Source organism: Capra hircus, chromosome 10 (genome assembly GCF_001704415.2).
Source record: "Capra hircus breed San Clemente chromosome 10, ASM170441v1, whole genome shotgun sequence".
In the NCBI taxonomy this organism is placed as follows: Eukaryota; Metazoa; Chordata; class Mammalia; order Artiodactyla; family Bovidae; genus Capra; species Capra hircus.
The window spans coordinates 84,270,626-84,293,388 of record NC_030817.1 but is presented as its reverse complement, the minus strand read 5'-3'; the positions used below and the strand labels follow the sequence as shown (position 1 = coordinate 84,293,388).

Sequence of the window (22,763 nt, the reverse complement as noted above, 5' to 3'; positions counted from 1 at the left end):
TGCCTGTCTCCAGCTTCCACTGTCCCCTCTAAGACCAGGATCTCTCTGTCCATGAAGCGAAAGAAGTCAACAATCCCCCTCAAACACCCAACCAGGGGGCAAGGCCCCTCACGAGCGCCCCCTCCTCATGCCAGAATAGCAGCCTGTCAGAGACACATCCCAGAGGCAGGCGTGTGTTCCTGCCCTCCTCATGGGTGCCAAGTGCCCAGGTCCTGGCCTCAGAACACAGGGCTACTCACTCACAGGGCACGCTGACGGGGAGGCCCTTGCTGGCCGAGTCTGTGTAACTGGGTTGTGCACATCACGCTTCATGCCTCTGCTACCTGATTTAAGGCTTCGCTTCTCAGGTTCATGATTTGGGTTAAACCTAGCGAAGTGGGCTAAGTCTTTCCAGGGCCGAGACCCACTGAGGACGCCCTAGCTGTATGAGATGGAGACTCCTCGCCTCCCAGGGGAGAGGAGAGCAGCCCCGACCTCTGCCTGGTCCTTCTACTTCTTGCCCACAGAAGTGGCCCCCCAGCTCCAGGTGAAACTGTGCCTCTGTGCTCTACTACAGCTGGGAGGGCTCACAGCAATGCTGTTACTCCATTTCCCAGACAGGGACAGGCTCAGAGGGGTGAAATGACTCTGCGAAGCCAAAGAGACCAGAGCCAGAACTCAAGCCCAGCGTGACTTTTCTCTACCATGGCCCCCGGCTGAGAGAAAAGGATGCATTCATTCTAAGGCTCCCTTTCTACACCCCTTGTCAACCAAACCCAGTTCATCAGCTTTGTGGAGGGAATGCAAGAACCTCAGGACTGGCTTCAGCACACTGTGCGATTTGTGACAAGCTACAACCTCCCTCTTCCTCACCCCACCCCTACCTAACCTGAAAAAAAGAAAGTAACCACCAACAAGGACCCACTGTATAGCACAGGGATCGCTGCTCAATATTCTATAATAACCTATGGGGAAAGAGTTTGAACAAGAAGAGATACATGTGTATGTATAACCGAATCACTGCTATACACTCGAAACTAACATAACACTGAAAATCAACTATAGTCCAGTACAGAAAGAAAACCTATCAACACTTTATAATATCTCTTCCACTAATAATTTTCAAGGGAACACAGCCCAAATTGTCGGTAGGCAAGTGGGGTGAGCTGGCCACTTGACGTGAAGAGCCGACTCATTGCAAAAGACCCTGATGCTGAGAAAGACTGAGGGCAAGATAAGGGGGTGGCAGAGGATGAGACGTTTAGATAACATCACTGACTTCAGTGGACATGACCGAGCAAACTCCAGGGGACAGTGAAGCACAGGGAAGCCTGGTGTGCTGCAGGCCACGGGTTCGCAAGGAGTCGGATGTGACTGAGCAACTGAACAGCAGCAAGTGGGGTGCACACCCCTCCACCCGCAGGACCTGGAGCCACTGGGGCAAACCGAAACGTGAGCTCTGGAAGTGGTGGGTACCATCAGCTCACTGCGTCTAACCTGCCCAGGGAGACCTTTTGTAAGTTGCTGACCAAGGGACAAAACTCTGCCCCCCGCCACCATGCTCAGCCATCTTTTGACTGTGTAAGGATCCCCTAATAACCTGGATCCAAGAAGAGAGGGTGTGGATCAGGTCTGCAGTAACCGGGTTTCGTAGGCCCTTCATGAGCTCACACACACACCTTCAGGCCTGCCTTCCCCAGATGGATATGAGTTCCCAGTGGCCCCGCAGACCAACAAGCCTGGGCCTCTGTCAGTCCCTCCATCCCCTCTCACCTCACACCAAGTTGATGCTAGACCCTGGCCTCTCTCACCTGGAGGGGAGACCCTAGAAATCCTCTAACCTGTGTGATAAACATGCCCCTCACTGCAGGCACGCCAGTGATTAGGCTTGCCAGATACCTGATCTCTCACCTCTCTCTGATATAAGCCAAGGCACGAAGGCAGAATCCTTCCACCCCATGCCCAAGAGAGCCCCAGACGACTGACTTTAGCGGGGACATCATTCGACACTTGCCCAGCCCTTCACCTTTCCACAGATGGAGTAACAGGCCTGGAGGAACTAGGTGACTTGCACGAGCCACCCAGCTCCCAGATCAGGAGGCCGGGCCACTCCTTCCCGCAGAGGGGCAAATCCAGCTGTGCCATGGGGCAGGCACCAGCTGCCATCGGGGGCTCCTGGGCCCTCCCTTCCCTGCCCTTTACTGCTGAGGCAGGACTCCAGGCCCCTCCCCACCTTCCTCTCCATCACTTTCCTGAGTCAGCCGGCCACAAGCCCGCTCTCCCTCTCCCTCCTTCTCGGGATGCCCCGGCTCGAGAGCCTGTCCGTAATTCCTGCCTTGTGAGGCTCTGTCAGGCACAGCGATTAGATGGCTGCCTGCTTAATGACAGGGCGACGGCTGCGTTCACTCAGAGCTGAAGAAGCAATTACCTCGAAAATGGGGGTCACAGGCCCCACTCGTTGGCTTTAATTGAATTCCAATATCTGCCTTGAGCTGCCTTGACCTAACGTGTAGCTTCCTAAATACTCCTTGAAAGAAGCAAAGCTAATCCAAGCAGTGCTTCTTCCCAATTCCACTCTTTCTTAGAACTTTAAAAAAAAACAAAAACTATTTTCGTAAGAGGATTTTAATTCCAAAGGGGGAGGTGGGGGGGGGGGGGAGAGGGGACCTCACTGTGGCCACGGCAGGGGTGGGAGGGCTGGGCCTACAGTATGGATGGGGGCAAGGGGCTGGGAGAGGAGAAACTTCAGAGAAGGCACTTCCCACCCTGAGCCCTTGCCTACCACTCTCAGCACGGCCATCTAGCTGTGAACTGACCACTGAGGAGGACACTGGCCCCACACCAGGGCCGGACTGGGCAGGAGGTGGCAGGGGAGGAGCCCTGGGCTGAAAGCCAGCCTGGGGCGTCTGGCCTGACTTTGCTCCTGAACCCTGTGTGACTGGCTGTCACTCCCAGCCTCTATAAAGCAAGGGCATCAGTTGAATCAGTCACTCTCTACCTCGGGCCCTTTCATGCACTGCCCCCAGGTCCCCCACTGGGACATCTTGCAATGTCTGGAAACATTGTGGGGTGTCACAACTGTGTGTGGAGGTCACCAGCATCCAGTGGGTGGAGACCAGGGCTGCTGCTGAATGCCCTCCCGTGCATCCTCACAAAGCACCCGGGCTCAAAGTTCATGAGCCTAGAGGCTGCAGGACCCTGGGCTGGGTGGTCTCCGAGGAGACTTCAAACTGTACAATATTACAGTTTTCTTGCTGGGAGCTCTGCCTCCCAGATCACTGGCTAGAAACAGTTACCACCCACTCATGTTCTCCTTCCCGGCCTCCCCTCCGCTCCTCCTGCACAGCAGGTGAGGGTCTGCCCCTCCCCCGGCACTGCCAGGATTCAGACCAGGCCAGCTGCCCTGCCCAGCCCCTCCGCAGGCAACTCAGGCCAGAAGGACAGAAGCCCATAACCATCACGGGTGCCACTGACATGACGAAGGGTGAGGATCCACCAGCATCACTCTGTCTCTCCGACCCTGCTCTCCCAGCAGTCCTGGCCCAAAGAGGTGAGCTGGTTCACCCCTCTCCTGTAACAGATGCAGAAACTAGGGTGCGAGGAAAAGATGGGATCTGCCTGAGGTCACACGGAGAAAAAGTGGAACTAGAACAGAGGGCCCCAGGTTTCTCCGCAGAATCAAGAGCCCAGTGACATCATTCATCCCAGCAAGCCAGAACATTCTGCACCTTTAATTCCACCTTGAAATAATGACTGTACTTAAGGACAAGAAGAGGACTGAAGACCAATCAAAGGGCTAGAGAGACCCTAGCCAACCCGTCTACTGCTTCCCAAGCCAGACTATGGTTCAGAATGATCTGGAAAAAACACAAAAACACAGACTCCCAGTCCCACCCTAGACTGATGGAAAAGAATTCTGAGGGGGGTGCCCTGGAATGTATATTGTCCAAAAGTCCCTCTGGGGACGCACACTCAGTGAGGGAGACCTGGCCAGCGGTCCTGGCTGGACTTCACACAGGTCCCTGATGGATGCTCAGCCAGGCAGCTCAGCGCACAGGCCAGCAAGGCCCAGACCCGAAAGCCACAGCACGCTTCACAGCACAGAGCAGCAGAGACAGCTCTGACCTCAGGAGGCCAAAGAGGGGCAGATCTGTGCCAGGGAAGGGACAGGCCCCCAGGGAGGTGGGAGACATCAGGCTGGCCGCCAAGGTGACCCCAGAGCCCACCCCTTCTCTGTTGGAGACACCAAAAGCCGGTAGGATGGGGCGGATGGATTTAGAGGTGGATTAGGGTTGGGTCAGATACCCCTTTAATCTGGGGACTGGGAGGCAACTGGGGAGCCACGGGGGAAGGTATCTAGGTGGGTCCAAGCCCATGAGATGCTGGGAGCACTGGAGCCCTGGGGCCGCCATTCTTTGAGGCCAGCTGAGGTCAGGGTCTGTCTCTGGTTATGGTAAATGAGAGGAATAAAAGGGCTATACACACGGTGAGAGGCAGACTGGGGAGTCCACGTACCCCGATGATGGCGTTCAGCTCTGTCATGGTGACCTGCTTGGCTCGCTCCACCGCCTGCGCCACCTGCTGCTGGTGCTGGAGGGGCAAGGTCAGGGTCAGAGGCGGCCTTCCCCGCCCAGGAGGCATGGGGTGCGGGGGTCGCATGGGACAGGCGGGGTCAGACCACACGGGACAGGCGGGGTCAGACCACACGGGACAGGCAGGGTCAGAGGCGGAGGCCTTCCCCGCCCAGGGAGGCATTGGGGTGCAGGGGCCACATGGGACAGGCAGGGTCAGAGGAGTCATGGGGTGTGGAGGCCGCATGGGACAGGCAGGGTCAGACCACATGGGACAGGCAGGGTCAGAGGCGGAGGCCTTCCCCGCCCAGGGAGGCATTGGGGTGCGGGGGCCACATGGTCCCTGCCCAAGGGGGCATGGGGTGCAGGGGCCACATGGGACAGGCAGGGTCAGAGGAGGCATGGGGTGTGGAGGCCACATGGGACAGAGAGTGTCAGAGGAGGCATGGGGTGTGGGGGCCGCATGGGACAGGCGGGGTCAGACCACATGGACAGGCAGGGTCAGAGGCGGAGGCCTTCCCCGCCCAGGGAGGCATTGGGGTGCAGGGGCCACATGGTCCCTGCCCAAGGGGGCATGGGGTGCAGGGGCCACCTGGGACAGGCAGGGTCAGAGGAGGCATGGGGTGCGGGGGCCACACGGGACAGACAGGGCCACAGTCCTAACAGGAGGCAGGCCAGGGCCACTAACCAAAAGAGGACATGGGGGATGGGGAGCCCTTTTTCCAATGAGCATGCATTACTTTTGTAATGAAAACGTCCCATAATTTTAAGTTAACGTAAACGAGCCAGAAGATGGTAATCTGTCAACTGTCGCCCTCTACCACTGGAAACAAAATCTTTATCCGAGGCCTCTGAGAAAGAGCTGGACGTGAGACGATGCTGCTGCATGACTATTCCCTTTCTAAAAGCAGTGACAATACTGTCGTCCATGCAATAGGAAGGTGTCCTGTTTTTAGGAGAGGCAGCCTGAGTAGGGAGAATGCTGTGAATTTTCAGGATGTTTGCAACTCCATTCGAAGGGTTCAGAAGAAAAGTACATGTACCTATACCCAACCTGTATCTGTCTAAACAGAAAACAAACCAAAAACGTATGTGTCTAAATAGAGGGCAAACATGGCACAATGAACCCTGATCTAAGCTACGGCCTCGGGTGATGCCGTGTGAGGCAGGTTCGTCAGTTACTCCAGGGTGGGATGCTGATGGTGGGGAGGCTAGGGGACAGCTCTGTACCGTCCATTCAGCTTTGCTATGAACCTCAAAGCGCTCTAAAAAATTAAGTCTATTTAAAAAAAAAAAAACTTTTTTTAGAGCATTCATTCCCTTCAGCCTTGGGGTAGTACTGGCTTCATAAGGCAGTTGTCTCCCCTAGTGGGCTACCAGACACGAGGGCATCACTTACATCCTGCTTTTACAGGAATTCAAACAGGTAGGGGTCAGTACTCCCACTCAAGAGACCTAGCACCCAGGAGGGAGTGCAGGTGGTCTCAGCCACGGAGGAGGCCTGGAGGGCAGGCCTGTCCGAGCTGCAGTGAGCTCTATGGGCCCCTCTCGGCAGCCCACCCGTCTGCCCTGCACCAAGGGGCCTCTTTGGAGAGGGTTTTCTCCTACTGCCCACCAGTCCAGCACTGTCTCAGGTGGGGGCTGAGGGGGTCTCCTGGAAAGAGCACTTAGAAGATGACGTGACTGACTCGGCCGTACTTCTGATGAGTCAGAACCTTTGGGTAAGTGGTTCCCCCCACAGGGTCTGGCTCCTGGCACTGACTGGGCATGCTTCCTTGCTCTTAGATGTCTCCAGCAGTGGATGCTGGGACATGGGGAAGCTGAGGCTGGGAATGCTGGCTTGGATGGGCTGAAGAGTGGGAACGGGAAGAGGCAGAGATACCCACTGCCTACTGTGGGCTCCATCACAGGCCGGGACCCTCCTCCTGGGGCTCAGGCAGAAGCAGGGAACAGCTTTCACCAGAAGAAGGAGCAAACGGCCTCTCTGATATGCCAGAGAAGGTTGTGTAAAACCCCAGGTTGTCAACTTCTGTCCACATGAACGGATGGACAGGGGCTGCTCTGGCAAGGCACAGAAGACAAAGCAAAAGAAGGTCTTACCTCTTGTGACAGGAAAGGCATGATCTGTGCTAAAATCGTGTTCAGCCTCTTCGCAATCTCTGTCTGCAAAGGGAAAGAGACTGAGTGAGGCTCAGGCAAATAAATCAAGTCGCCAAAATGTCAGACTGTGGAAGGGCAACCCCACCCCACCCCCCCTACCCCCCCACCCCCGCCAAACCACAGGCCCTGGACAGGCTCTGTCCTTCCACCCTCTATGGACCTCCTGCCAGGAGGCCTCGCTGAATCCACAGCGTGAAGCAATTCCTTCCAACTCCCTCCAACCAACCCGATTTCCAGGAGCTCCAATTTCCTATCAGAGGTGGTCTCCGTGTTTGGTTCAGAGTATACAGTTCGCCTCCTCTGGAATGGAAGCCCTAACCAAAACAATGCAAAGCTAAACAGGAACCACCCCCATACCACCCACTGCGGCGAAACCTTTCACAAGAGCGACGCAGCGCAGTGGCCCCACGGGCAACTGCAATTCAGACTCTCAGACGCCCAGACCCATCAGGAGGTGGTGGAAGACCCTGGACATATGTGCCAAGTGCCCCCTGGGGCCAGCCTCACGCCCAGTGATGTGTGCCAAGTGCCCCCTGGGGCCAGCCTCACGCCCAGTGATGTGCCACTGAGAGGGTTTTCCTCACTCCCACTTCGCACTGCTGCCTCTCCCTCCGCAGACCAATCCCTCGCCCTTCCAGCGCTATCCAGCCAGAAATCCCACCATCGACGCTTCCTTCGGGGGAGATCAAGCCTTGCCTTCTCTAAGATGCTGCTCGGGACATAACTATCGGAACCCTAGCCCTTCATCTAAGCTGATCACAAAAAGGCAGATCAATTCTCTGCCCCACCCCTAACACTCCAGAAAAGATCACATTCAGAAAAACATCAACTGGGGGCTTCCCTGGTAGTCCAGTGGCTAAGACTCTGCACTCAAAATACAAGGGGCCAAGATCCATCTCTGGTGAGGGAACTAGATCCCACATGCTGCAAGGAAGACTGAAGGTCCTGCGTGTTGCAGCTAACATCCGTCATGGCCAAATAAGTATTAAAAAAATAAAAAAGAAGAAAGAAAAAATCAACTGTTTTTGCCATCCATCTACGTGAGCCATCTCAAATGAAGAATGGTTTTAAAAAAGAAAAAAGAGTGGGGCTAAATGGTTAATAGTCCAGATAGGAAGGCTGAGGACCACTGACAGACACGTCTCAGAAGTGCTTCTCTTATCTCATTCTGAATCCCAAGGCTGCCGGGACTGAGGTCCCAGAGCTGGCTTCAGAGCTCTCATCAGCACACAGCAATCTTTGAGAGACAAAACCATGACAACAGCCTTTAAAAATCTGTGATCAGCTGCATGTCAAATGACTCCGGATGAGAAACCCTTGTGCGTTTAAAGTAAAAGCAATGCTGTCTGAAGGCTTACAAGCAGACCCTGGCCCTACGGAGAATTCGTGGGGCCAGCACCCCTACTACCCCAACCCCCCGCCACAACCCGTCCCCAGCCACTGGTGAAGATGCCTCTGGGTGGTGAAGGGACGGGTCTCAGGCTAGCAGTCTGTGGGCTTTTGTGGGCCCACATCCCGGGGCTGCTGGCTGCAGTGCAGGTTCCAACACAGACCCCTTGTCCAGAGCAGCAAGGGCTCCTGGGTGGGGGTCACAGATCACAGCTCTCTCCTGGAACACTCTAGATTGGGCACTGGGGGTAAAAGCCAAGTCTTTGGTGCGAAAGGCTGTCCTTCATATCCTGGACCAACCAGTGCCAATAATGGTCCTATTTCCAAACTCATCCTTGGCTGAGTTCCAAGGGAGGGACTCACAGCCACATCTGTACTTTTGGGGTTTACTTCAGCAAGGACACTGTACAGGAGGGCTTGTCGCAGCGTCAGTGCCATCCACATACGTGCTCAGCTGTGTCCGACTCTGTGTGACCCCATGGACTACAGCCCGCCAGGCTCCTCTTGTTCACAGGATTTCCCAGGCAAGAATACTGGAGTGGGTTGCCATTTCCTCCTCCAGGGGATCTTCCCGACCCAGGGATCGAGCCTGAGTCTCCTGCACTGCAGGTGGATTCTTCAGCACTGAGCCACCTGAGACGCCACGCTACACACATTTGGGGCCAGGGAAAACTCTGCTGGGTGGGGCTGTTCCGGGCACTGTAGAGTTTTTAGCAGCAGCCCTGGCCTCTGCCCACTAGATGCCCATCATTCATACTTATAAGTCTCCTGGGACGATTACTATTGTATAAATTATTAATCTAGGTAAGCGGAAAGAGTTCTAGTCCAAAACAGGGTCCCTTCTCATTTCTTTCCACTTTTTCTTCTCCCACATTGATTGATAGTGGGAAAGGGAGATGAAATATAAGCGTCATAATTGTACATGTCAGGAATTCTAGAAACAATCAGCTAAGTCCAAACCTGTATAGAACAACATAATCACTCACCTGTCACATGTTTGTGTGCCAAACAAGGCTAGAAAGTTTTATTTAAAATACAAAGCAAAGAGAAATCAACAAAATAAATCATCCTCACCAATGAGCTGAGGGAGCTCACTGGTCCAATGTCTCTTACCTCAAGTGACTGCTTAGCAGAGGCTGGTACATGACAGATGCCCAGTAAAATCTAGAGACAAAAGAATCTCACTGGCTTCCCTGCATGTGTGTTTCAAGACGTCATATTACAGTGTCCCCTGGCTGCGGATGTGGGCCTGCTTCAGTGTGGGCAGCATTAGGGGGAGGGGCAGTGGTGGACAAAGTGCTGACCTACAACCGGGAGACGGAGTGGGCAGCAGCTCAAGCAGTGGTCAAGCCGGACCAGTCACAAGGCACCCGCGGGCCCCTAGCTGCCGCCCGCTCCTCAGCCAGGAAGGCAGGCGGCACGCTCGGAACCTTCCCCCTCACTTTGGCCCACTCAATAACTATAAGTCTTACCATCTTTGGGGTGATTATCAAGGAGTCCTGTGTGTGCATGCTAAGTCACTTTAGTCGTGCCTGGCTCTTTGTGACACTTTGGATTGTAGCCCAGCAGGCTCCTCTCTGTCCATTGGATTCTCCAGGCAAGAATGCTGGAGTGGGTTGCCATGCCTTCCCCCAGGGGATCTTCCCCGACCCAGGGATTGAACCTAGGTCTCTTCCACCTCCTGCAACAGCAGGCAGATGCTTTACACTATCACCACCTCAGAAGCCCATAAAGGAGTCCTAGCTGTTGCTTACTTCCTCTGGCAAACAGGTCAATTGTCAAGATTTTGGTAGGTGAAGGGACAAAAGAAAAAGCAGCCAGCCAGCCTTCCCCTTCCCCACACCTTCTAGCAAACTAATGGCCACAGGCTGCCTCCAGGTGGAATCTTCCCTGGCAGGGCCTGGTCCAGAGCCCAGCATCCTCTGGTTATGAGGAACAACCTGCTGGGATTCATGTAGCTCCAACTGGTTCCAGGCTTGGCATCCAGGCTACAAGATGACCACAGTTGGGTCGCTCCGAGCAAGTCCCCTCTCATCTCTCCTTTCCACCACGGGGAACAGTTCTTGCCTCCACAAGTCAACCAAGAGTCAGCAGAACAAGATACAGAATATTCCAGAGGCTTGGGATATCAGCCTTCGGGCTCTCTCCTGGGGCCCAGACTCAATGAACTGCAGCTTCGCTGGGAGGCAGGACGGACTCTGGTCCGTCATGGGTCAGGACTACATAGGGTTGGGGGGGAGGCGAGGTAGGTGGTGTCACCCTTGGTCCCCGTTCTTGGGTCTGGGGATTTCTTTCGGGGGGAAGTGGGGGTGGAGAAAGTATGCTCACCCCATCCCTCCCAGCTGGGACTGTCCCCTGCCACGGGCAGCACCACCCTCCTGGTCTCCCACATGGAAGCAGGAATTGAGCCTTGGTCATCTCTAAACCGGTGGCTCAGTGGTAAAGAATCCTCCTGCAGTGCAGGAGACAAGGGAGAAGTGCGTTCCATTCCTGGGCTGGGAAGATCCCCAGAAGGAAATAGCAACCCATTCCAGTCTTCTTGCCTGGGAAATCCCATGGACAGAGGAGCCTGGCAGCTACAATCCACGGGGTTGCAAAGAGTCCGACACAACTGTGCAACTAAGCACACAGACCAATCCAAACCGGAGTTCAGCATACAGCAGAGGGTCAAAGAATGAACAGGAAAACTGTTCCCTAAACGACTTTAATTTTTTAATGTTTATTTGTTTGAGGGTGGTGACTGAGGATAGGAAGCTCTGCAAATACAAAGTTGGCCTGACAGAACCACTCTTAACAACAACAATAATAATAGCTAACATCTACAGATCCAGCTGTTCTGAGCATTTTACATGTGTGAGCTCGCAAGAACCCTACAGGGAAGGCACTTCCAATAAATCTCCAGTTTTCAGATGGAGAAACTGACGCCTGGCAATTAAGCAACTTCACTAAACGACTTCCTACCAAGAAGCCAAATTTCGACATTTTGAGAGAGCTCAGAGAAGCATTTTTGAAAGAAAAACTACTGTCAGGGTTAATAATTGACAGCAGTTCCGAATAGAACAGCTGTTAAAACAGCATTTGATCCAATTCAAACAAGCTCTAAACATCGCTTCCAAGAAAGGAAAGAAAAAAAAGAATCAAGATGTGTGACTTTAACAATCAGGACAGGTCGCAAATCACAAACTGGAACTAGAGCCTACGTTGGAGAAGCCCTTCTGGCAATGCCAGGCATCCCATTATCAATATGGCAGCTGGGGCTCGTGGGGTAGACCTCCACCCTTCCCTCCATCTCGGCCTCAGCAAAGCCTCTGCTCCAAGTCAGAGCCTTGGAGGGGAACCTGGGAGGAGGATGCCAGGCAGCCGGAGGATGGCTTCCTTTGGAAAAAGGTGTTTGGGGAGCCTGGTGCAGCCTTTGAAAGTTTCTTTTCAAGTGTGGTTCAAAGAAGGCAGCTTTGCTGGTGGAAAAACATCATTCCTCAGAAGGAACTAATCTACTCAACACAGAGAAGCGTACGCAGAGATCCTGCGAAATCCGGAGTCTGCGCTCCCAACTGGCTCCGGCTGCGGGAGGAACATCTGCCCCGCGTCTCCATCGAGACTGTTAAGCAAATAAATGTCGGAACACAGGATAGTAGGGGGCGAGTGTAATTTCCCCAAGAGCTGTCTGCTCAGCGTGCCTTAGGAAATCCCATTCACACAATCATCTCCTCACTGTAGCAGGATCTCGGAGCATCCTGCTATAAACAGAGGGCTTTCTCAAAGTACACTGCTCCAGTCACACCCAACCACTCACATTTGCTGCACTTCCCACCCCTCTGACCTTTGACCCAGGACACTGAAGGGAGACGGAACCTGCCCTCGGCCCACACCCTCAGCAGCCTCTTGCTCCTGGCCTGCAGCCTTCAGCCAGCCTTTGGCTTGTCTTTTTTTTATTTATTTAAATGCCTGCTCAAGAAACAACCGACAGCCACTTCCCCAAGAGTCACTCTCTGGTATTTAAACTGCCCGGTAGGATCAGGTCTAGAAAATGCAGACTTCATTCTAACCTCAGCCAAATACAAACAATGAGAGAGAGGAACCTGACTGCTTTAGAGTTCTGAACCCTAAGCCACACAGATGTGACCTGCGTGGATTTGGGCAAGTCCTTTCCCTCATCTGGGCTTCAACTTTATTGTCTGCAAAACAGGGGGATGATAACAAGATCCAAGAGCCATCGTTTAGAGTCTGAGAATACTAAACGCTCCCGAGTTCCTCTGTGAAACAGGGATTCCTCCAGAAAGCTCAGAAAAGTAGAGCCGAGCATGAGTTTAAAGGACGAGCAAAGAGGCAAGCCACCTTGAAATGTGGATGGACCTCGAAATGTGGATGCATGCTGGGTGGTGTGGGCGAGACTGGGGCTGGCTGGGGCTTGGTGCCCGTGACCAGTCTTTATGGCACGCGAACCATTCAAGTGTGTCCATCAGACAAACTGCCCACAAGTCACAGAGCGGGCAAAAGCAGGGCTGTCCTATCCTACCTGCGAGTGTCCAGCTGCTCCTGTCTGGGTTCTTTCCATGATTCACAAGGAGCTGCAGCCAGCCAGGAAAGGGCCCCTCAAGGTGTTTCATTCAGCAGGAAGAAACCACTGCCTCTCTGTGAGGCAGCCAAGGGGCCGCTCCTAGGTTCCTGCGTTAGCTTCTAAAACAAGGATTTCTTCACCGGACAACCATGCAGGCTCTTGGAAAGAGCTGTGTGATTCTGGAGATACGTTTGTGGATGTGTGTGAGAAAGATGAGCTGAGGAAAAGATACCTATGTGAGACACTGAGTTATATTCCAAGCCACGTGGAATGCTGGCTTGCTCGCCAACTCCGTGTCTGACAAGCCATGTGACCTCTGAAAAGTCACACCCTGGTGGCTGGGCCTCTTGAAGCATGTATGTCTGAGGCGGCCACTTCAGTCTGCTCTGAGGTTCTTGAATTTGAATCAGGTTTTACCTAGCTCTCTGACACACGTCCTGGGGTGTTCAAAGTGAGCCTATCTCACCTTGAAGTAACATCACAGGGGCAGAGGGAGAGATTGGAGGCCGCGCAGAAGGCAGAAGCGCCAGCAGCCAGGTGCCACAGTCACCCAGCAATCAAATATTACAAGATTCTAGAACAATGCAGCCGAGCAATTTTACCTTAAAATATCCCATTGCATTTCCTAGGCAATTCTAAATTGATAGGCCCTCGATTATTGGACTACAAGATGAAATTCCTTGCCAGGCAGTTTCTCCTCGGACCAAACTCAGAGAGCACGGAAATGAAATAAGTGGGTGTTTTATCACCAGAGAGAAGGAAGTCCAGGGAGGGATGAGGCCTCCAGCAAAAGCCGGGGCAGGGCTCCCAGGGCCTGCTCCATCCCTACCATGTACAGGCTCAGTGAGAGAACAGTTCCAGGGTTTCTTTAAGAAGGGGGTGAATAAATGACCCACTTAGCAGCCAGGGAGATAATGACCCCTGCTCCTGGAGGGGCTGGGGAGGTTTACATCACAGATCACTCAATGATAGGTGAGCCTCCTTAAAGGCCCTTTTAGCACTGACATATTGATCAAATTATATATAACTACAACGCCATTAAATATTTATGCTTCTGAGGAAGCCTGCTGAATTCTTTATGCTGGGAGGGCTTGGAACAAGAAAAGGCCCAGCCCTGGGATGACCCTGAGGATCTGTCTCCTGGGGGAGGGCAGGGATGCTGCTGGAGGCTGGCCTCTGACACTGGCCCCCACACCCTTCACAGAGTAAGGATGACAGCCCTCACCTGGCAAGGGCAGATGAAAGGCGAGGGAATCTTGGGGCCTAGGTGTGACATGACCCTGCTGTGTGCTCCACTGAAAGGAGTCTCACCTTCCTTTTGTGTACTCACCAGAAACCTTAGACACTTTCTGCCAAGAGTCCAGGGAGGAAGGGAATTGGGAACGGCGATGCTGTGAGGAAGTGAGGGAGTGGAGTGGGGTGGTGGTGGGCCACTAACCCTGGAAAGAGCTGGCAATGCGATGTCCGGAGACCTGCATGCCTGCCCCAGGTGTGTCCTGCACTAGGACCTCAGCTTCTGTTGCATAAATGAGGCAGATTTGGGTTCAAGATAATGTTCAGTGCTCTCAAAACCAAACTCAGTGCTGCGTGCAAGCGAGTACCCTGTCCTGGAGAGCATTCAACTCCAACCCTACAGACACATGGGGGTGGACACCACTCCATGGGAGGGACCTGGAAATTTGACAGCCAAGTCCCTCTCTGCCTCAAAGACTTTCATTTCTCAGACTCTCAGTTTCCATCCACCGGACTTCCTGTTAACAAGATCCAATAATCTTTAAATATTTGTTCGCTTTAATTTCTTGGTTTCTAAAACACATTAAACTCTGCCCGCCTCCCACCCCCACTCCAGGGAATGGTCCTCAAAGAGCCTGCTTGTATAGATGAAACAGGGAAAGTCTTTTCAAATTACAGCTTCTCCCAACACTGTCCATTCATCCCAGGCACGGCCAACCCACCAACCCCCTCCCCATCTCTCCCTCCCTCCCCTCAGATAACCCCGGGCCCCCTCCCCCACCTTCCCAGACTCCATTGGCCAACTCCTGCCAGGAGGAAAAATTCTCAATTCATCCCTGTGGGGTTGCCATGGCAACCCCCAGCCACCTAATCCCCCTTGGAACATTATGCAAATCTCCCTTTGCCCCTCAACAGGCTGTAAAAGTCACATTACCCTTGCAGAGGCAGCTCGTTAAATTTTGGGGGTCTCCCTGTAAGGTCAGTGCTACAAATGAAGCATTGGCTATGAATCTTAAGGATGGGGCTCTCTGGGAAACCTGGGGGGCAGGAAGGGGAAAGCAGGATGTCAGAGTATTCCTTAACAGACTGTCTGTGGGCAGAAACAGCCCCGTTTTACCCTCACCACCAAGTTCACAACCCAAGAACAAGTCCTCTTCCTAGTTTAAAAGTGTCAGAGGGGCCTCGCTTCCCCAGACAAAGATGGCAGGGCTGGTGGCATTTCATAGGCCGTAAAAGTCAAGATCAGGTATTTCGGAACTTGTTTATATGATCGGCTCCCTCTCGGGCTGGCCTCCTCCCAAACCGCCAGCACATTCAACATCTCATTTTACAGATAAAGAAAACAGCCCAGAGAGGGCCTGGCTGCCCAAGGTCACACAGCAAGGCAGGGGCCCTAGAGCCAGACGTCCCCCTCCTCCACCGCGGGTTCTCGAGCAGGGCAGCTTTGGCTCCCCTGGGGACATCTGGCATGTCTAGAGACATTCTGGGGTGTCACAGCTGAAGTGGTGCCACTGGAATCAGGAGGCAGAGCAATGCAGCTAAACATCCCAGGACAACCCCACCACAAAGAATCATCTGGCCCCCAGATGCCAACAGTGCCCAGGGCGAGAAACCCTGGTCTACGCATCACTGACACCTACATTTCACTGAATTCTTAAAATCTCTGTCTGAGGACTTCCCAACACTGGAACTGAAGCCCTGACGCACAGGTGGGTCTGGAGGTGGGCCAGTGGGCAGACCACAGAAGACCACACCTTGCTGTGGCCTCTGGATAAAGATCACTGGTCCAAATGAAACGAGCCTAGTTCCCAGTTCTGAACCCGCCCCTGGTCGACTGTGAGACCACAATCCAGTCACTTAAACTCTTGAAACACCCGTGTTCCTACTGTGAGATGGGGTTTCAGGTGTCTACACGGTAGGGCTGGCATGGTGGAGCCAACCAGTCACAAATGAGAAAGGGCTCTGGGAAGTCTTACAACGTTAGCAACACCAACGTCCTCACTCTCTGAGGCCTTGGCAGCTCCGGGGACTGTCCCGTTGTGAGAAGCCCTTGTTGAGGTCTCCCCACACACAAAGGAGTCAATACATCATCTCACATCACCCTCAAAACACTATAAACGCACAGGCCCATCTATGATGCCGCTGGCCACTCGAGGTTAGTGAATGTTCACTGAAGTTCAACTCGAAACTCAGTTCCTCGGTCACAGCAGACACACTCCAAGGCTCAAGAGCCCCATGCGGCTGGTGGCCGCCATACTGAACAATAAGACAGGCATTTCCATGACTGCAGAAAGTTCTACCACGCAATACTGCTCTAAAGGTAGGCAGGCATCCTCATCACCTCTGTTACAAATTCAAGTCCACAGAGGACAAATGGGCCACCAAGTCACACAGCTAGTAGACCCTGATTGAGGACTCAAACCTAAGTTTGTCTGACTCCAAAGTCTGTTTCTTAGCCACCAGGTCAGGCCAGTTTCCAGATCCTGGTACTCTGCCCCTAACTTCCTAGGACCCCCTCTTTGAGAACCAACTGACTTCTGATGACGAAACTCTGATTCCACCGGCACCTTTGTGAAAAAGGGTTTATCAATGACCTATCACCTGGAGGCCTGGGAAAGGCCCAATATTCCCATAGAGCCAGACGATTGAGAAAGGGATGTGGTCAGAGGGACAGAGGGAGACCCAGGGAAAGGTGGTCCTTTGAGAAGGAGGGGGTGAGAGATGAGAAACCAAAAAATGGATAACACAGGGACTTCCTGGTAGTCCAGCGGCTAAGACTCCAAGCTCCAATGAAGGGAGCCTGCGTTCCATCTCTGGTGAGGGACCTAGATCCCACAGGCCACAACTAAGTCCCAGCACAGACAAATTAAATTAAAAAAGAAAAAAAGGGCTAAGAGAGATGATCACACACACACAACCACCTTAAGGGATCCCTGCAGACTGAGCTCCATGGTGCCACACACACTTCCCAGGTGACACGGCCAGAGTCAAGCCAACAGGGGGAGCACCCTGGCAAGGGCAGGGCGCCTCTCTGGGGCTCTAATGCTCCTCATTTCGGGCTGGCTTCGTAGAGAGCTGTTTCCCTGGGATGAAGTGGGAGGCCCCGGGAGACAGGGTCCCTGACCTCAGTCCCTCCAGAGTCACACCCTAGGACTCCTGCTCTTAGGTCAAGCGAGAAGACGCCAGTAACCGCAGGCCTCTCCACGGGTGATGGCGCTCTGAGGAAGAGTCCCTGTCTCTTCTCAGAGGAAGGGTTTAAGGATATGCTAAAGCACCCACTGACCCATCAGGCCCCGGCCAGCTCACCACCTCCATCTGCCTCATCTCATCTGTATGTCTTCCCACCGGACCATTCAGCCCCTCACTCTAGACCATTTGGTATCACCTGCAGCTTCTCCACAGGGCCACACAGAGTTGGACATGACTGAATTGACTTTAGCAGACGCACGTGTAGCTTCTCCCAGGCCCGTGAGGCTGCCCGACGTCTTCCTGGGCAGGAAGTCTGACAGAGCCTGTATCCAGCCCCACCTCAGCTGGAGGACGGACTCCTGTCCTGGTTCCCCAGTCTACGCTAAACTGCCTTGCTCCTCCCCAGCAGATATCACCACTGATTCCTAAACCATCTGCCAAGATGTTGTTTCAAACCAGGAGAAGAACAGATCTGTTAAGGGCTCTCCTTTAAGAAGCCCTGGGAGACTGGGTAGGGGACCCTCCTCCAACCCTTCGTCACACCATCCTCACCTACTGGCTGGCTGGTGAAGGCATTTAAAACCAAAGAAAGCCTCCCCAGCTGACCAGGCAGGAAGAATCCCCTCCCCTGCCCCTTGTTGCATAGAGTTGGAAAGAACTCTATTTGTGTTTGAGGGAAGACATAGCCTTCCAGTGCAAACTAAGAAGTTCTCATTCGGAATTAAAAGAAAAAAAAAAAAGTCGAAGAGCTGTGAACAATGGTTATCAAGGATTTAAAAGGGCAATGAGATAAGGCCCCGGCACTTGGAACTCCAGGCCCATATAGATAGCTAAGGCATGACAAGCATCACTGACTGAGTTACCTCCAAGCCATTAACCCTTGCTTCCTGCTGCTCGTGTCCTCCTATAATCTAAATCCAGCATGCTTTCCCGGCTCTTCCCCATTCCTTATCCCCTCATACCTCTGCTTTATCATCTTTCCCCAAGTATCTGGTTCTTCACCCCTCTCCTTTCTTCCCCTTTCACACTGTCCTGTCATGTGAAGGGGGGTGGGGGGAAGCGCTTAAGCCTATTAAAGACACATTAAAATATAGGTTTATTACACATATTTCTTAAGCCTGGCAACGTTCCCAGAAGGTCGGTGATGTTACAAAGGGTCAGGGAGCGGCCCCCCAAAACTGGAATGTAACAGTCCTGGTCTGTGCCTGCTTGTGCGTGCTCAGTTGCTAAGTCATGTCTGAGTCTTTGCAACCCCATGGACTGTAGCCCATCACGTGAAAGTCGCTGTCGTGTCCAACTATTTGTGACCCCATGGACTACACAGTTGATGGGATTCCCCAGACCACAATACGAGAGTGGGTAGCCATTCCCTTCTCCAGGGGATACTCCATACCCAGGAATCGCATTGGGCTCTCCTGCACTGCAGGCGGATTCTTTACCAACTGAGCAACGAGGGAAGCCCTATAGCCCGCCAGGCCCCTTCTCTAACCACAGGATTTCCCAGGCAAGAATACCGGAGTGGGTTGCCATTTCCTCCTCCAGGGGACCTTTCTAATCCAGGTATCGAACCGGGATCTCCTGCATTGCAGGCAGATTCTTTCCCTGGCCTGAGCCACCAGGGAAGCCCAACAGTCCGAGTCCCCCACAAAATACACACCGTGCACCCACGATGGGCTCAGAAGCCTCTGTGAACACAAAATGGTCTTGTCCCTCACTGTGCTCACAGACTCACTGCTGCTCCACACGCTCCCCTCCCACCCCAGCCCCAGCTTAGGAACACAGCCTGGTGGCACCCTGAAGCATACAGGTCATCTTCACACCCTAGGCCTTTCCTGACACGCTCTGACGCTTTCCTTCTGGTGTGTTTGTCCTGGACCCACATGCCTGTGAGTTTAGGTTTCTAAGACAAAAACGTCTTATCTGCTTTGCAAACAAGTGCTCCGCAAATGCGAAAGCCTGTGTTATTATAGTCTCTAACTATAGATCAGAATTTTCACTCTGTCTTCGATAAAGGCTTTCTCTTGGCAGTGTCTAGAGGTGGCGGCAGCTGCCCCAGGATCCCACCCGTGTCCCTCGCGTGGCAGGTGAACAAAATGGGGCCCCTCTAAGGAGACAAGGCCACGGCCACAGCCAGACTCAACCCCAACAGGGCTCCCTGGTCATCTCAGCCCCACTGCTAGGAACTTTGTTCTTCCTTCACCCTGTAATGGGTCAGGGAAGGTTTTGGTTATAGCAGTGAAGGGAACTCCTTCTCAAAAGTCTACTGCACCATCAAAGTCATGATGTCGGTAGGGTGAAGTGGAAGGAGGTATTTGTTCTCAGGCAGAATCTTCAGGGCTGAGTCAATGGGTCCCCCTGTTAATCCCTGAAGCTGGGATGAATGTCCCCTGCAGAGGGCAGGTCCCTGCCCTACTCATCCTCATGATTTCCTAAGGGACCTCTGTACAGAACGGCCTCCTACAATCTCCTTTCAAGGGCTTAGAGGGTTCTAATCTGACTCCCCAAAGGCCAACCCCTTTCTCCCTCAGGTGGCCTCTGCCTGCTCATCCACGGTAACAAGGTGACATCTTGGAAGCCTGCCCCACTCCACCCTCACGCTCACCAGGCAACATCCTTACCCACCGAAGAACTCTATATCACTGCTGGGGAGAACTGCAACCCCCCCCTCCATTACCTCCTCCAGAAGACCCTCAGGGGAGGCACCCCCCCCCCACCGCATACCCCACAGGCTGCCTGCAGTGGATGGCACCCCAGACCTTACTTCAGCGGCGGCAGGAAATCCCCCCTTCCCTAAGTTTCTCCTTAGCCTCAACTTGAGAGGGAACATTTCTTTTGAAAGGCAAGAGGCAAAAAAAAAACAAAAGCCAAGGGAGAAAAGCAAAGAGAGAAGGGGAGAGAACGCATCTTGGCTGTGAGTCTCGGAGAGCATTTGTTGAAAACAAGATATTGTCCCTTTAAGCATATAAAAACAAGGCCCTTGAGCGCGCAGTTCTCACTCTGGTACACAATTATGGGTGCTTTCAGCTGTCTAGCACTACTTCAAGTGCTCTCTTAAACCAGACTGTCAATGGCATGTTGAAAGCTATTTTGCTGGCTTGCTATCATTAATAGCAAAGTGGAGAGCTGGGCTGATGAGAATTAAATATGGGGGAGGGGGCGGGTCATAACCAGTCATTACAGAATTACCAATATGAGCGAGAAGACAATGCCACTTTGGGGGATAAAGTTCAAACCAGCAGATGATGGTGGGGTAGCCAGCAGGGGAGGGAGACAGACTGCAGGGAGCGGCCCCCACCCCCTCCCCAGCCCGGCAGATGGACGCGGGCCAGCCTTGGAGAGCCATCTGGGGACGAGGAGCCACAGAGCAGTGAGTGTGAGCGCCGAGAGGCCTTGGGGATCACTTCGCTGCAACATGTCACCACCTCGCCTCCCGCCCCAAGTGGAGTCCCTCCTCCCCTCCCCCGGGCCGGTTCCCAAGACTTGCGGACTTGTGGCTCTGGGACACCACATAGCGCTGTGTTTCCAAGGGCTGCTGCCACCCCCAGAGCAGCCTCCGGGCACGCCTGCCTGATGAACACGGCCCTCGCTTTAAGACTCGGCTCAGGTAACAGCACGCCGGTGTAGTCTTCTCTGACCCGACTCCCCTTTCCCAGGAAGAATGAGCTGCTCTGTCCCCGGGGGCTCCTCCCGTGACACTGGCCCGGTTAGCACTTACCTCACTGCATTGCAATGACTTATTTAGATGCCCGACTCCCCCGAGGAGGGAAGGGTGTCTGTGAAACCAGCCCCAGCCCACACCCAGCACATCCCAGGCCCCTAATACCCGTTTTGGGAATCAGTCCAACCCCCTCATTTGACTGATGAAGAACCTGGATGCTGAGCCAGAGGAGGAAGTAGGAGGAAGCCCTGCAAGAGCAACCCCCCCTCCTCCTACTCACAAGGCTGGGGGAATGGGAATTCCACCCTCTGACACCACAGTAATCCTGGGCTAAGAAAAAGCAGTGTGTTTACCCGGCACCTATTATGTGCAAAGCACACATAGGAGACCTCAACAGAGGGGCTCCCCACAGATACTGAGACTTCGTGCATGCAGACCAGTGGGACACCCCACTGAGGTCTGGCCTGGAACACCTTTCCCTGGTGTCCCAGGACTTTGTACAAACGAGATGAAAAACATCTTCCCCACACAGGAAGAAAAAGGGAATCCATCCCTTGACTGACTTACTTCAACAACAAAAAGGAAAAAAAGGATCTCTGACACAAGACTAGCCCCTTCCTGTATGAGGGCAAGGAGGAAGCCACAGACAGAAAGAGGAGCTCCTGGTCCGGCAGGATTCATGAAGAGTGTTCAATAAGGAGCCAGGTCCTCATCTGGGACCAGTTCCCATGACTGGTGGGGACCACGTGCCCATCTCCCACATCATTTCAATAATAGCGTGGATAAGAAGGAAAAGAGCCAGAAAGCACACAGACCCTCACTCTGACAGCTCCACAAACAAGAAGCAATAGTGTCCAGAGACAGCAGCCTTGAGGGTCCAGGGTGCAGGTTCTTCCTAGGTGGACAGGACAGGGTGAAGGGAGCTTTCAACTTGGTGGACCCCAAAGTGGAGCGAGGCAGATACCCTAATCCACTGTTGAAGAGGATGAGAGGAGAGACAGCTCTGGAGAAGAGCAACAAGGCAAAAACGTCAGAAGGAAATTGAGTCTTTAGAGGGGTTCCCCGATGCCAGTATTCTGACCAAAATAAATGATACTCAAAGGTATTTTTTCTTAGCTCAACTCACAGATGCCACACAAACAGGGACTGCCCTAGTATGAAGAAATACATCCCCTTCAATTTGAGTGTCCCAGCTTCTCCCCACCCAGACTGACTCGACTCCTGGGCAGGGTTTTGGTAACTTCATCATCTGCTGGTCCCCTCTCACTCCTCACACCTTTACAGTGGCCACAGAACTTCCAGATGTTATGTCTGAAGCTCTTCCAGCCCAAGCCCCTTTTCATGTGGGTGTGAGAGCCCAGAGAGGGGAAGTAATAAGTGAAAATGTTCCATCTTCCTTTTCAGCCATGTCCACGGCCACCCCCATGGGCCACCCCCATCCTCAGGTGAAAGATTCACGGGCTTTATCACCTCACCGTGCCTGTGAACCTTTTCTCCGGGATTGCTGGTTATGCACTGTGTTTATCACCAGGCGCAATGAATCATTAGTTGTGCAAATAGCTGGCGGTTCAGAAGAGGACCCTGGGCAGGCAGAGGCGATTCAGCTGATATGGTTATACAACCCGAAATGGGGGACTTTGGACTTTGGTGTCGCCAGGTCTGTAGCCTTAACCTCCTGAGATAATAACGCAGAAAGCAGCAATGGTAATTAAAGACACAGAGTGCTATTAGTTAGTAAATGAGCACTCTTCATTTCTTGAGTTTTGCTAAGAGAGCTGGGTCGGGAGGAGAAGTGGTAACAGCAGCTCCTCTGGTAACTTACTGGACTGGATGGATCTGGAAACCTCAGCTCCCCTGCCTGGGCCTTAGTTCCTTCATCTGGACCTTGAAAGGTTTGCAGGAGAAGCCAAAGGGCTCTCCCAGTTAGAACAGAAGGTCAGAGGAAGGGCTGCTTGGTGATGGGAAAGTGGGGGCATGACACATTCCCCAAATCAATAGGCCTCCAGTGCTCTTCCAAAACCTCAGT

The 22,763-nt window shown here is 53.3% G+C and overlaps 1 protein-coding gene across 8 annotated transcripts in view; it reads right to left on the bottom strand.

Annotated features, from left to right (window-relative positions):
- Positions 1–22,763, bottom strand: part of TLE3 (transducin like enhancer of split 3) — a 49,889-nt gene that overhangs the window by 20,519 nt on the left and 6,607 nt on the right. For 4 of the 8 annotated variants that reach the window (XM_018053573.1, XM_018053575.1, XM_018053574.1 and 1 more), the window contains exons 5-6: positions 6,651–6,713; positions 4,495–4,569 (exon numbers count right to left, since the gene is read on the bottom strand). In XM_018053573.1, coding sequence (XP_017909062.1) covers positions 4,495–4,569; positions 6,651–6,713 — 138 coding nt within the window. Of the gene's footprint in view, positions 1–4,464; positions 4,570–6,650; positions 6,714–22,763 lie in introns of all 8 variants that reach the window. The other 4 variants (XM_018053569.1, XM_018053571.1, XM_018053570.1 and 1 more) reach the window with 1 other exon arrangement.